Source organism: Pygocentrus nattereri, chromosome 8 (assembly GCF_015220715.1).
Source record: "Pygocentrus nattereri isolate fPygNat1 chromosome 8, fPygNat1.pri, whole genome shotgun sequence".
Lineage (NCBI taxonomy): Eukaryota > Metazoa > Chordata > Actinopteri > Characiformes > Serrasalmidae > Pygocentrus > Pygocentrus nattereri.
The window spans coordinates 27,105,470-27,119,263 of NC_051218.1; the positions used below are offsets into that span (position 1 = coordinate 27,105,470).

The 13,794-nt window shown below is 37.2% G+C and overlaps 2 protein-coding genes across 2 annotated transcripts in view; one reads left to right on the forward strand and one right to left on the reverse strand.

Moving 5' to 3' along the window:
• Positions 1-2,350, forward strand: part of LOC108430898 (teneurin-1) — a 283,207-nt gene extending 280,857 nt beyond the window's left edge. The window contains exon 32 of the mRNA XM_017703711.2: positions 789-2,350. Coding sequence (XP_017559200.1) covers positions 789-1,544 — 756 coding nt within the window. The 3' untranslated portion in view covers positions 1,545-2,350. The remainder of the gene's footprint in view (positions 1-788) is intronic.
• A 2,124-nt stretch (positions 2,351-4,474) lies between these two features.
• On the reverse strand, positions 4,475-10,227 carry sh2d1ab (SH2 domain containing 1A duplicate b). Its single transcript, XM_017703712.1, has 3 exons — positions 10,069-10,227; positions 8,588-8,651; positions 4,475-5,462 (listed from the first exon to the last, which is right to left on the reverse strand). Exons 1-3 carry the CDS (start codon positions 10,203-10,205, stop codon positions 5,322-5,324), a joined length of 342 nt encoding a protein of 113 aa, XP_017559201.1. The 5' UTR covers positions 10,206-10,227; the 3' UTR covers positions 4,475-5,321.
• Positions 10,228-13,794: the final 3,567 nt, after the last annotated feature.

The window sequence follows — 13,794 nt, forward strand, 5'->3', positions numbered from 1 at the left end:
TCAAGTATAATATATTTGTAGCAGTAGAGGATTAAGTTGCCGGTTTATTAGGTATGCCTGCCTTGCACATACATCTACACTAATAGAGTTGAAGTAAAAGCATGTAAATAAAAAATCAGAAATGCATTTATTGAAACATGTTATGGGTCTTACAAAAACAACAAGAGTTCTGACTTTGGACTGATGTTATGATGCCTTTAGAGGACATTGCTGAGTAATATTTGTTTGTATGAGCTCAAGCTGTACCTGTTGTCAGTTGGTGGCTACTAACTGATAGTGAGTGAAGCAAGATCAATCAGTCAGTTTTCCTACTGTAGGCTTATGCTTTAATAACTGCATACAGTGGAGAAATGTGAAAAAAATCAATTGTTAATTACATTATTTACATGGCAGTTAATTGTCAGCTAAAATTACATATTTGTCACAGGCCTATTGTAAACTCAGCACAGTGAGGCATTAAATGCTGAAAAAGGTGGGCTACAGTCAGTAATCTTACACCTACAAATTGAAATTGTATATTAGGTGTTCTTGATACAAATGGCCTAGGGGTGTAGTTGCAAGTTATGTACACCCATTAAACTGACAACTTGTTTTATATTATATAGCCATTGAAAAACAGGTCAATAGTGATATGATGTAACATCTCACAACATAGCTTGAGATAAGACACTGTGTAATACTCATTGGGTTAGGGATTCATGTGTTTGTGGTAATATGGGAGGTCTATCTAGATATTGATTTTTCTATGATGGTTTCACAAAATTCTGTGGTCTTGGCTTGTGCTACAGGTGGTCCTAGGTATTCAGTGTGAGCTCCAGAGGCAGCTCCGATCCTTCATCTCCCTTGAGAGGCTTCCAATGATTCCACCCATCAGCCACCTGCAGCAATGTTTGGACCAGACGCCACGATTCTCCACCCTTTCCTCCATTTTCGGCAAGGGCATCAAGTTCGCCATCAAAAACGGAGTGGCCACAGCGGATGTCATAGGCGTAGCCAGCGAGGACAGCCGCCGCATGGCCACCATCCTGCATGGTGCTGTGTACCTAGCAGGCCTCCACTTCACTGTGGACGGCCGAGACACGCACCACTTTGTCAAACTCGGACCGCTGGAGGAGGATCTGGCCGTCATGAGCAGCGGTGGTGGCGGACGAATACTGGAGAATGGCGTCAACGTGACGGTATCACAAATGACCTCGTCGGCCGGCGGCAGGACCAGGCGCCTGGCCGACATCCAACTGCAGCAGGGGGCACTGTGCCTGAATGTGCGCTATGGCGCCTCAGCCGAAGAGGCCAGGGAGCACGTGCTGGAGCTGGCCAGGCAGCGGGCTGTGGAGCAGGCATGGGCACGTGAGCAGGGCCGGCTGCTGGAAGGAGAGGAGGGCAGCCGACCTTGGACGGAGGCTGAGAGGCAACAGCTGCTCTCCGGCGGCAAGGTGGCCGGCTACGACGGCTATTTTGTCCTGTCTGTGGAGCAGTACCTGGAGCTCGCGGACAGTGGCAACAACATTCATTTTATGAGACAAAGCGAGATAGGCCGGAGGTAACACTGGTTAAGCCCTTGCCTACTGGCCCCTTCACCAAAGACTGCCTGTTTCTAGATTGATTTCTACGATTACAAAAAAAGAAAAAAAAAAACAAGAAAAAAAAAAGTGATCAAGGGAGTAAGTCCCATCTGCCTTTAATTGTGACAAAATGATGGTATTTTATTATCGTTCCAGGTGGAGTTTCTAAAGTGGCACAAGATTTTTTTTTCTCTCTTCTTCTTTTCTTTCTTTTTTCTGTGGCTTAGCTTTTTCTATGGAATGGTCTTTTTTTCTCCTCAAAGAACACAGTATTGTTTCTCAACTTCTCCTAATTATGAACCTGCAGAGATGAAATGAAACTAGTATCATAGAATTGGTATCGTATTATCCTTGTACCAACATAAAAGAGGAGCTGTTTTTCTTATTGGTTGTTCGCACTACATAGTACACCTCAACGTAATATAGTTTACATTTTGAGCAAGAGAGGCCTTGTCAAATTATCATGAGATGAAAGAATGAGCTGTCAAGTTCTTGGAACATGGAACTGAGAAAGCCCTACTGAACACTGAACTTAGGTTATATTACAAAAAAAAAAAAACTGCTGTCATGAATCTAATATTGTATATATGCACTAAAAACAATGTACATAGCAAGTGCTTAAAAAAAAGAAGAAAGTGCTAAAGATTTTAAATATGTTGTCATCCTTAATGAAGTGTTAATATTAATGACTAGATGCAGATACAATTTTTTCAAGAAACTATACATGCTATGAAACTATCTGCCCTGGATCTCTGAGTATAAGGAGCTCATTAAAGGTATTATGTGTACATTACTGTATCATTTGTTTTGTGTTTCCCCTGCTGACACAAGCAGCTGAATGACGCATATCACAGCCAGCAAAGAGGTCAGGGTTCCACTCCAGTGGGGTATTTTACATCAAGAGCATCTAAGCCTGCAATGACGATGGTAAGAGAATACAATGCTTTTGGGAAGCACCTTGCCTGCGCTTTACTAGTGTGATCTGATGTTGCTCTTAGCAAGTCAATGCCTGGGGAAACTCCACACAGAGGTGCGTGACACTGAAGGTGAAAGTCACTTGAAGGTCACCTGGACCAAGTTCGTTTTTACTGAAGGAAAAAACAAACAAACCCTGATATAAGACAAAATGAATCACTGCTGGAGGATGTGAATGACACGAAGATGCAGAAAAGACAGCAGCCCACCTGCACCACACAGATGTTGCCAAATTGAGAGCTCTTTCATGTGGTCCTGAAAGATCCACAATCAGTAGCGCTGAGCTACTTTACTGATTGCGGAGTCCTTCTACGCATTTGATTTACATTCAAATTTCTGTGTGTGACTTAGTGAGTATTGGTAACACTTGGAGAAGGAAAAGCTCATTAGGGGTCTTTGTGCTAATTGGACTGTAATCTGTTCTTATAATTAGAGCCTTGGGTAAAATGTGCCTTCTCACGTATTGATAAAAAGCGTTACATTGACCTGATTGCAGTCTGTGCTAGGCTGTGCTCTGCAAAGCATTTCCCTCAGACATGAGCTGTTTACAGAACTGCATGGTAAAGCAAACACAGATATTCATGTAAATACCTCTATGTTTAAGTGATAGTTACACAGTTTTCCCTGTTACCCTAATGTACCTAATCAGTCAAGACATTTTTGGTGTCTAAACTTTTGAGAAAGAGATAGTTTGGCCAAAAAAACTTATTTCCTTTATCCTACACACATTGTATGTAACTACAATTCCATCAAAGAGGCCTCAAAAATCCCCAAATCTTACATGACGTGGCTGTAACAATAAATAACTTGACTTTAGTGATCTGAGGTGACATAGTGGCAGCGTGGGTAGTGCTGTCACCTCACAACAGGAAGGGCCTGGGTCCGATTCCCCGGCGGGGTGAATCAGGGTCCTTATGTTTCCATGTCTGCATGGGTTTTCTCCAACCGTCCAAAGATACAGTTAGGCCAGCTGGAGATGCTAAATTGCCCTAGGTGTGACTGTGTAAAACACCAGCACCCCTCACAACCTATGAGGATAAGTGGCTTAGATATTTGTGTATGTGTGTGCAAAGATACAGTTACCATGTGTGTGTATGTGTGTGTGTGTGTGTGTGTGTGTGTGTGTGTGTGTGTGTGTGTGTGTGTGTGATGATTTGGGTTAGCTTCATAGCTCCAGTGCAAAACCACAGAAACAACATGAGACAATAAAAATGTATTGTAGAAAATTGCGCAAATTAGATTTTCCCAGAACAATCTCTGTAATACAGGTTTTCCTTGCTGCCTTAAGTGTAGATGTGTGTTACTGTACTCACAGTTACCTGTGGCATCAAGTAGATTAATTCACTGTGGTCAGTGGTCTGCTGTGGTTGTGAAAAAGCTGTATGTGCTGCAATATATCTCACATCCCCTTTTCCTTGCAGTATAGACATTGTTCTGTTTAACTCTGCTCTTTCTTTGCCCACCTCTGCAGCTGCCGAAGTCTCAATGTAAATGTCGGAAGCCATAAATATCCATGAGGCTACAAAAATCACCGTAAATGGACTTTTTTCTGATTCTGTGTGATAAGGCTGATTTCGTTTCCAAGCATCAACATCGGTAGAATATTGAGAGCGCCGTTGCTAGGAGACAAGGTGCTCTTCCTGTGGCAGTTGTCTGGGCACTGTGCAGATTGATGCGATACTGTATGCCTGCATTGAAATCATCAGGCTTTGCGCTTTTGGCTTTGGCCCAAAGCAAGCCTTTTGGTTTGTGTTTGTGGATGTTTTTTTCTTCTTCGTTGTTCTCTGTCAAAAAATAGATTCATTTTGTTCATAATGATTTCTTGAACACAGGGGAAGGTTATGATCTTTAAAATTCTGGAGAATGTCTTTCTTTCAGATTGTAGACAAAGCAAGGTTCACCAAAGGGACAGATAAAGGAAGGTCAAATGAATAACGTTCAGTGTCCCCTACTATAAACGCCTTTTATTTTTAAGTATTTCATATGTACATCAGCCTTTTTTTCAAGATTGAACTTTTCTCGAACTCCATCAAAATATAAATGTCTTTTCTTCATGATGTTTTCTTTACAACTCAGCAGAAGACCAAAAGTGATCTTCAACTAAAAGTTAATGTTTTGTTTCACAGTTTTGGTGCATCTTGAAAGACACAAGGCATCTTTACAGACGGGCTTGTAATTGTATAACGGTCTATTACTGAGCTGATCAATTTTGTAAACTTAAGTTTGATAGATTCCCACAATACATGCCACTTTTTTCAGTACAGATTTTGCAAAAAGAATGAAATGAAAGTGAGACTCAGCTTATTGACTACATAGGGTTAAGGTCTGTACTGACTGGAAGAGGAGGTGCAAATGTGACCACATGCGGTAAACATACAGAATGTTTTTCATGAATTACAGACTGTGAACATAAACGTTTTTTTTTCTTTCTACTTTTTCTCAGTAGAATGTTCAGTTAACATAAAAGAGTGTCAACTTAATACATTTCTGTACATTTGAACAATCATTATTTATTTTAATTACATTTAGGTCTTCTTCAGTTTTATAAATGGCTGCTCTTAAGCTGGTTTTACTAAAAACACTAATAAACTGCACAGCAGATACACAAACGCAAACTCAGGTCAAGTATATGCAGATCCAGATAGGTGCTGCCTGTTACTTGTAAGAGTGGAACAGAAGAAAAGTCATTGAAAAGTCAGTGATTCTGATGATCACATCCAGGGAAAAAAAAAACAATCCACAATGAATGTCACACATGTGTGACAGTGTGTTCGCTGAGTTAGTTCACTGTGTTTGGGACATGTGTTGATTCTGCACAGTCACGGGGTAGAGCAGTGGAATGGCAATGCCTTGATTTGGCTTCTCAAAGGCGCTTATCAAATTCTTGACTTTCCGGAACAAGCGTTTCTGCTGACCGGGGGCCGTCTGTAAAAGGACAACAAAAGTTTTGACTTATTAATATTTGAACCTTAGGACTAAGAACAATCTGAGACATTTCTAAAGGAAAATAAAACTCCACTAAATCTGCACACTCATAGTGCTAACTGCAAGATGCATTGAAAATGCATTCTGTCACTGTCACACTTTTCTGTTTACATATTTTACATATTTCAAAATGCTAATTTGAGTTATATGTGCAGATATTATTTTGATGAGTACAGCGCATGTTGCCACTGCTTTATTTAGCACATAGTCTGAGCCCAAATTATGGCCACCACAAAAACATACATAGGCCCGTCCCGTGGAAACTGTGGTTTTCTCAAGCGAGGTCTCACGCTCGCAGGGAGGGTGCACTTTGTGATATCATTTTTTTTTTCTTTCAGAGATGAAGAGATGTGGCTTACTCACAAAGCAACTGCTCGGATAAAATGAAACTTGACCGCTAGTAGTAAAAAAAAATTGAAATGCACAATATCATTATTGTGCTTCACATTAACTTAATTTAAATACAATTAAAGGGAAACATATTATTATTGCTACTACTACTACTGCTATTACTACTATTTTTACTACAAATAAATAACAACAACAATAATATATTTTGCTGTAATTTTTTATTACTACTACAATTCCTCCTACTCCTGCTCCTCCTCCTCCTACTACTACTACTGTTACTACCACTACTGCTACTAATAATAATAATTACTACTACTACTACTATTACTACTACTAATAATAATAATAATAATTACTACTACTACTACTACTACTACTAATAATAATAATAATAATAATAATAATAATAATATATTTTGCTATTAGTTTTATTACTACAACAATTCCCACTACTACTACTGCTAATAATAATAATATATTTTGCTATTATTTTTATTACTACTACAATTCCTACTACTACTACTACTACTGCTACTACTACTACTGCTACTATTAATAATAATAATAATAATAATGATAATAATATAGTTTGCTATTATTTTTTTTACTACTACAATTCCTACTGCTACTACTACCCCTACTACTACTGCTACTATTAATAATAATAATAATGATAATAATATAGTTTGCTATTATTTTTATTACTACTACAATTCCTACTGCTACTACTACCCCTACTACTACTACTACTACTACTGCTACTATTAATAATAATAATAGTAATAATAATAATAATAATAATAATAATGATAATAATATAGTTTGCTATTATTTTTATTACTACTTCAATTCCTACTGCTACTACTTCTACTACTACTAATACTAATAATCAACATAAATAATTAACAATAATCATTTTCATTTCATTATACAGAATTATACAGAAACACTGCTGATAAGTAAAGGCACATATAATCCACATGTACACTTTAAGACTGCAAGCTGTTTCTATTATTAATATTTTGTCTGTCATTGAACAGTAATAAACATGTTTCATGATTTATGACTTAATGCATTGTCATAATTAGTACCAACAGTCTAAACAGTACTGACGTATTTTTCCTGTGTGTACATACTTACATACTCATGCGTCACATGCACAGTTAGGTTTTTTATTATATTTATAGTATATTTAAAGTGTAGCGGAGTTGTTTGAAAGATTTTACAGAATGACCATTCCTAACCTAAATGTGACTTATAAGCATGTTTAAAATTATTTCTATTTGCAGACAAGTTCAACACTCGAAGCGAAGGGTGAATTGAGCAAGTAAGAGGTGAGAATGTGACTAGCATAATGATGGTGGAGGTATTTCAGTTTACAGTTATTTTTGGTAACTTTAAACTTAAACCTAAAGACTTACTTGGAGTACTTAATAGTAGAAAATCAAAGTCAAAGGTTGTTAGGTTATCAGCGATGGTCTGTGTAGTCAAGGATTTAGAAGGTTTAGATCTATAAACACCAGCTACCGCTTGTGCCCCAATGTCATGAAAAACAGATGAAGAGAAACGGTCCAAATAAACTTTGAGTAAAATGTTCTATTAGCTTAGATTATTGAAATGTAAGATTTTTTTTACTTCTCCAAGTTTTCTTTTAACAGCAACGGCATATATGTATGTGTTTTTATAGATTTTTCCATTATTTTATTATTGTCGCAGTCAAAAAAGAAAAGTGTCTCCCTTTTTTGTTGATTTTTTTTCTTTTCACTTAGAATAAAACCTCTTTACATTAAATTTACATTAAAAGTTAAGAGTGTTTTGGCCTTCTTTAAAGTTACTATTTTCAATACACACACACATCTGGTTCCATTGACTTACATTGAAAGTAAAGTATGTTTTTTCCTTCTCCTGTAAAGTTACTATTTTGAAGATACAAGGTTTTCTTCCGACAGCAGCCATATATATATATATATATATATATATATTGTCCAGAATGCCTTGGCAAAAGTTCCATTGACTTACATTAAAAGTAGGTTTATATATATATAATTTATTTTGGTTCATTTGTCTTGAAATTTACACGCAATGTAAAGGCTAACAGGTATTTTCAAAATGGAGAAACTAGGTTTTCTTTTTTATTACTTTATGTTTATTTGCTTTTACTCTAATGATACATTGTTATTTTACTTGGAACAAACGCAAGTAAACACAAACATCTACATATGCGTATAGGCTGCCTGTTGGTCTACAGATTTTCATTTAAAACCACAAATGATGGAGATCTGTGTAAAATACTTAACACAGTTGTCATATTTTGGTTGGTTTTCTCCCTTTGTGCACTTGCTGCAGTCAGCTAAAAGACAATATTGTGGTGACAGAGAGCCAAAAAACAATGTTGTATGAGCCATAACTGAAGGAAGCAGTTTTTAGTGGTTTTGTTTGCAGGATGTGTTTCTGTTTTTCCTCTGTTCTCTGACGTTCAAAGGTTAGCTGTATTCTTTGGAGCTCCTTCTTTGCAAACCGTGAACATGGTCTGTGAGAGAGCCTTTACATTTGCAGGGAAGGACTTTAGTGGGATGCATTGATGCAGAGTGTATTTCTTAAACTAAGTCAGTGAGCCGTGCATCTGTAAAGAAATTTCTATTTCACTAACGGGTCACTGTGTGATAGACGTGAGAGATTTTACGAGAATGCTATAGACTGGACCAAAGTCTCACCTCTGCTGCCCAGGAGCCTCCATTGTTCTGCTGTAGCCGGTAAGTGTAGACGAGGTTGTTGCTCCTGTCAGTTAGATGTCACAGGGCCAAATCACATTCAAGTCAAAGCAGCAAAGAATTCAAATCATAACAAGCAGTTGCAAATTTGGACTGAGATAAAATCTGGTCTTAGGTCTGTGAACTGCCTTCAGCCAACTGAACTGAAGAATGTGTTCTAAATGTAAAGTTAAATGGATTAACCCCTTGAACTTTATTGGCTTGTAAATACACAGTAACATATAGACAACTGTCTAAATGTACACCCCAACATCACAAGATGAGAATCCTAGCAATGACACCCATGCCTGACGGGACTGAGTGATGAAAGTAATCTTTGAGTAAGAACATCTTTAGTGTTTAACTAACTGAGCTGAAGAACTAAAGAAGTATGTTAAGTTAGTAAGTTTGATTCAACTAAGAAGTTGGATGACCCCAGTTAACTCAATTTAGTTAAGCAGATGTATTTATTTATTTTTTACAGCGCGGGCCCACACTTCAAATCCTCACTTTTAGACCTTTTTTTTATAACTTTGTAATGTATGTGTCAGTTTCTAAGTAGTTGCCAAATAACATATACTAGTAATGAAAAGCTTGAGAGGCTGAAGAGCCTGCATGCAAGCATCATCTGCTGCTCCATTATGAATTATGATATCCATTAAACCCTAGGAGTCTGTATGTGGCCCACACTTCATTTCTCTGTCATAACTGCATAACGAACATATTAGTTTCATAGTAAATACAGAATAATTTATTATACTTACTGAATAATAAATCTTTATATTAAATAACTGAATAATAAGCCTACAGTTTAAGTCATAGGGCTTAAAACCCATGACCTGATTTCATGAGCATGGATTTAGTCTCAGTGTAAACTGCATCATCAGGAGTGATTTACCACCGGAAAGCCTTTTTAGTTCGGAGGAAAGCCTGGACCAGATCTCCATTCAGACTGTTACATAGTCCAAGACAAGGCTTAAGTCTTGTCTGGGAAACCAACCCTAAGAGCAATTCAACCAATTATTCACTCGTTTAGTGACATATTAGTTATACAGCAATTACAAAAAAATAAATATGTTACTAAATGATAAGTATTACAAGTAGCAGTTGTCAAAAGAAAACCTGGCATCTCCTTTTTTGTCATTTTTCAGTTTTTGATATATATTGAAAATATCTGTTACCCTTTGAATTGTATGTAAATTTCATAATGAAAGGACTAAAATAAATGACCCAAAATGACTTGTGGGGCGGGAGCGCGGAGAAATGACTAACATTAAAAGTAAAAGAAGTTTTTTTTTCCTTCTCCTCTAAAACTATAATTTTGGAGATACAAGGTTTTCTTCCCACAACAGCAAATTGATAATTGAATAATATGCCTAACGTTCAAGGGGTTAAAGGGAATATTAAACTGAAGAAAGATGCACACGCCTGCACGCTGAACTTACAGTACACATAGGCAGAAAGCTCCAGGAACGCTCTCACTGTCACGGATTAAGTAGCTGCCATCTTTGCCGGCCTCCCCTAGACGGATCTCGCAGGTCTCGCGGCTGATAGCCCCATGATAAAAAGGCAGTGCTTCCATCGCGCTTACTCTCTTGCTCACCTTCGCCGTACCAAGAGCTATTTGTTCCTTGAACAGGAAATGATGATAGAAGCAGGAAATTGCTTCAAAGACAAAAAAAAAAAAAACCTTTTTCCGCAAGAATAGTTGGTACGTGTGGAAAATGTCAGTTGAACACTTTGTGAGAGTGTGATTTGAGATAAGGCCTGGGTTTTGTTTTGCATTGTCATTCTGTGCAAAAATGCACAGTTGCAATGATTTCAGGATTTGCTGCAAAGTCTGGTTCACAGATTCGGAGGAGGTGCAGGCTGTGAATATTGCACTGTAGACTGAGTAGGAATATAAGGTTGAGACAGACGATGCAAGCATGATTTTTGAAAACGGAAATAGTCAATATTATAGTGTCAAGGTATCAGATGATATTGAAAATAGCATGAATAAAGTTAACGAGCTCCTGAACTCATGCTTCCTGGCATACCAGTGCAACTGTTCACCAGACTCAAACTACTTTTCAGGATAGGATTTCTTTTTTATTACATTTTTATATTTTATTTATTTTATTTCTATGAGCTGTTCTTTCAAAACAATGTGAAGAATCCAGTAAAGCAACCCAGAACCATCAACAAAATATAATGAAAAACTAAAAACAATGTAGCAACAGAAGTGCCTGTACTGTATAATCACTGTATCATGGAATAAGGCTCATCATGTATCACCTGTATTATTGCTAAAACTGACAAGCAAGATACGTCTATGTAAAGTACACCACTGCAGATAATATACTTCAGAGCTGCTCTTATGTGAAGTTGAAATCACTGTGGAAATTCATCACTTATGCTAACTTAAATGATTTTGTGCCGCATACTGTACAGTATATGACGTGACATGTCGGTTATATTATTATTTACAGTGTTCCATTACAGTGTTTTCTCAATAACGTAGCTTGAGTCAAAGTTGCATTTCCATCCACCTTTCTAAGAACTGCTATTGAAAACAAAAACATGATTTAGAAGAAGTATTTCAAGAAATGAATGTAAGATACACCAGTGAAACTCATCACTCATCAGTTTGATCTGACTTACATGCATCCACATTGTTTCTGACAGCGGCTCCAGTTTAACTAAATGTAAATTGCTCATGCCATAAAAGTATTAGTGGGAATAACAGTAGTCACAATTTATACATGATTGCCTGTTTGCAATTATTTGAGCTAACTGCAATTATTTACACTGACCACAATTTTCCCCAGTTGTTATCTTTTACATTCACATTATCACTAAAGTCACTTTTCAGGCGAAGGAATACTTTACATTTCAGTGTAAGTTAATCAAAAGAGATTTTGGACCAAAATACAATTCTAGATACAAGTACTGCTCTGATGGAGACTATATGCCGCAAACGGAACGTAAAAAAAATTGTATTGTCACATTTACTGAGACATATTGAGGACCTGACAAAAAAAGAAAAGAAAATGTGTGTGTTGGTGCACATGACCCAGATCGAGAAGTGGCTTAGAAGTTGTGTGTGTGTGTGTGTGTGTGTGTGTATCTTGGTCCAATAAAACATTCAGAGGGCAGCAGTGAGTCATGTTTGTTTATACTTGTTAAACTTAAGCTGTATGGTCATTTGGGAGCTATAAAGAATAGACAGTTTGGAAACAAGAAAGCCAAACAGCCAGTTTGTTTGTATTTTAGTAGTTGGGTACAATACACAAAAAAGGGCTGTTAAATTATTAATCCCAGTAATGACCATTTATTGTTAAATAGGTCCATGCTGTCGCATTACTATGATACGAAACTTGAGAATTTATATGGTAAAGGGGTTTCTAAATGAAAAAATAAGTAGGATGTGACATCATTGTGTTATTTGGTTAGTTGGTTTCAATTATTTACCATTATTTTCAATGCTTGAAGTGTAAAAAAAATCTTTCATGAAGGAGCTATTTAGTTTAGTTTATTTGATGTAGATTAACAGGGACAATGCACATTAATAAACATTGCTGCACATTGCCAACTTGGCTGATTTTCAACTCTCTGACTAAAAAAGCAGCTATAAAATTACATAAAATATGAATAATACAGCAACACAAAAGAGAAAATAATAATAAGACAATGTTAGCTGTTAAAATTATTAACATAGAGTGATGACCTTGATCTGAGAAAGCCAGGAAGTTCATTCCAAGTGTGAAGTGCTCATACTGAAAATGTTGTGTCCAAAGGATGTCTTTTTTTCAAAGCTAGCTCATATCTTCTCATCACTGATCTAGTAGACTTATTATCAGTTTTTTTTTTGCTTAATGAAAGCAGTTAGAGGATGAAAAGCCAAACCATGCAGGATTTTATATCTTGTATCTTTGCTCTATTTTATTGCACCAATAAATGAAAAAAGTTGGGAAACCTTCCAAGGCTTGAGAAAAATCAGCCACTTTGATCTATCTGAAGATAGATATCGGACAAAACATCACGGAAGTGAATCACTGCATGTGAACCTTTGGTATTTCTACAAATAGACGTGAGAAAAGGTCTTTGAAACTTGTCACAGATGTGTTATGTTTGGTCGTATGGTGCCATCTTAACTGCACTGTGGCTGATTATGGTTTTACATGCATTAGAGGCGTAGATGGACTATAGTGTGTCTAATGTTGTGCCCAGATTATTGACTTAAAGACTCTATGTGAACGTGGGTTTCTAAATATATCTGGAGCTGAATAGTATTTCTTTTTTTCAAGACTGGAAGCTGAACAGTCTTCTACAATCTTTCATGATATATGATTGCAATTTTGAGGAAGTATTTCTAGAAATAGGTGTGAGAAAAAGCCTTTGAAACTTGTCACAGGTTTTGGTCAAGTGAAAGCACACTGTGGCAGACAGAGCTTAGGGGATTACACTAAGTATACTGTTGAGGAGCTCTTGAGCTGCCCTCATTACCTGCCTACATCTTTAATCGTTAGATATTGTTGACAACATCTTGACTGGAAATCGACATAGAAGTATGGGTGTGTCAGACAGACTATTACAATATTACTGTACAAATGTGAGTACACCCCTCACATTTCTTCAAATATTTTATTATATATTTTCATGGGACAACATTATAGAAATGAAACTTAGATATAACTTACAGTAGTCAGTGTACAGCTTGTATAGCAGTATAGATTTACTATCCTCTGAAAATAACTCAGCACACAGCCATTAATGTCTAAATAGCTGGCAACACAAGTGAGTCCACCTCACAATGAACATGTCCAAATTGTGCTCAAAGTGTTAATATTTTGTGTGACCACCATTATTATCTAGCACAACCTTAACCCTCTTGGGCATGGAATTCACCAGAGCTGCACAGGTTGCTACTGGAAATCATCTTCCACTCCTCCATGATGGCGGAGCTGATGGATGTTAGACACCTTGGGTTCCTCCTCTTTCCGCTTGAGGTCTGGAGACATATTTGGCCAGTCCATCATCTTGACCTTCAGCAAGGCAGTTGTTATCTTGGAGGTGTGTTTGGGGTTGTTATCAAGTTGGAAAACTGCCATGCGGCACAGTTCCCGAAGGGAGGGCATCATGGTATTTATGTTTCCCTCAATGAACCGCAGCTCCCCAGTGTCAGCAGC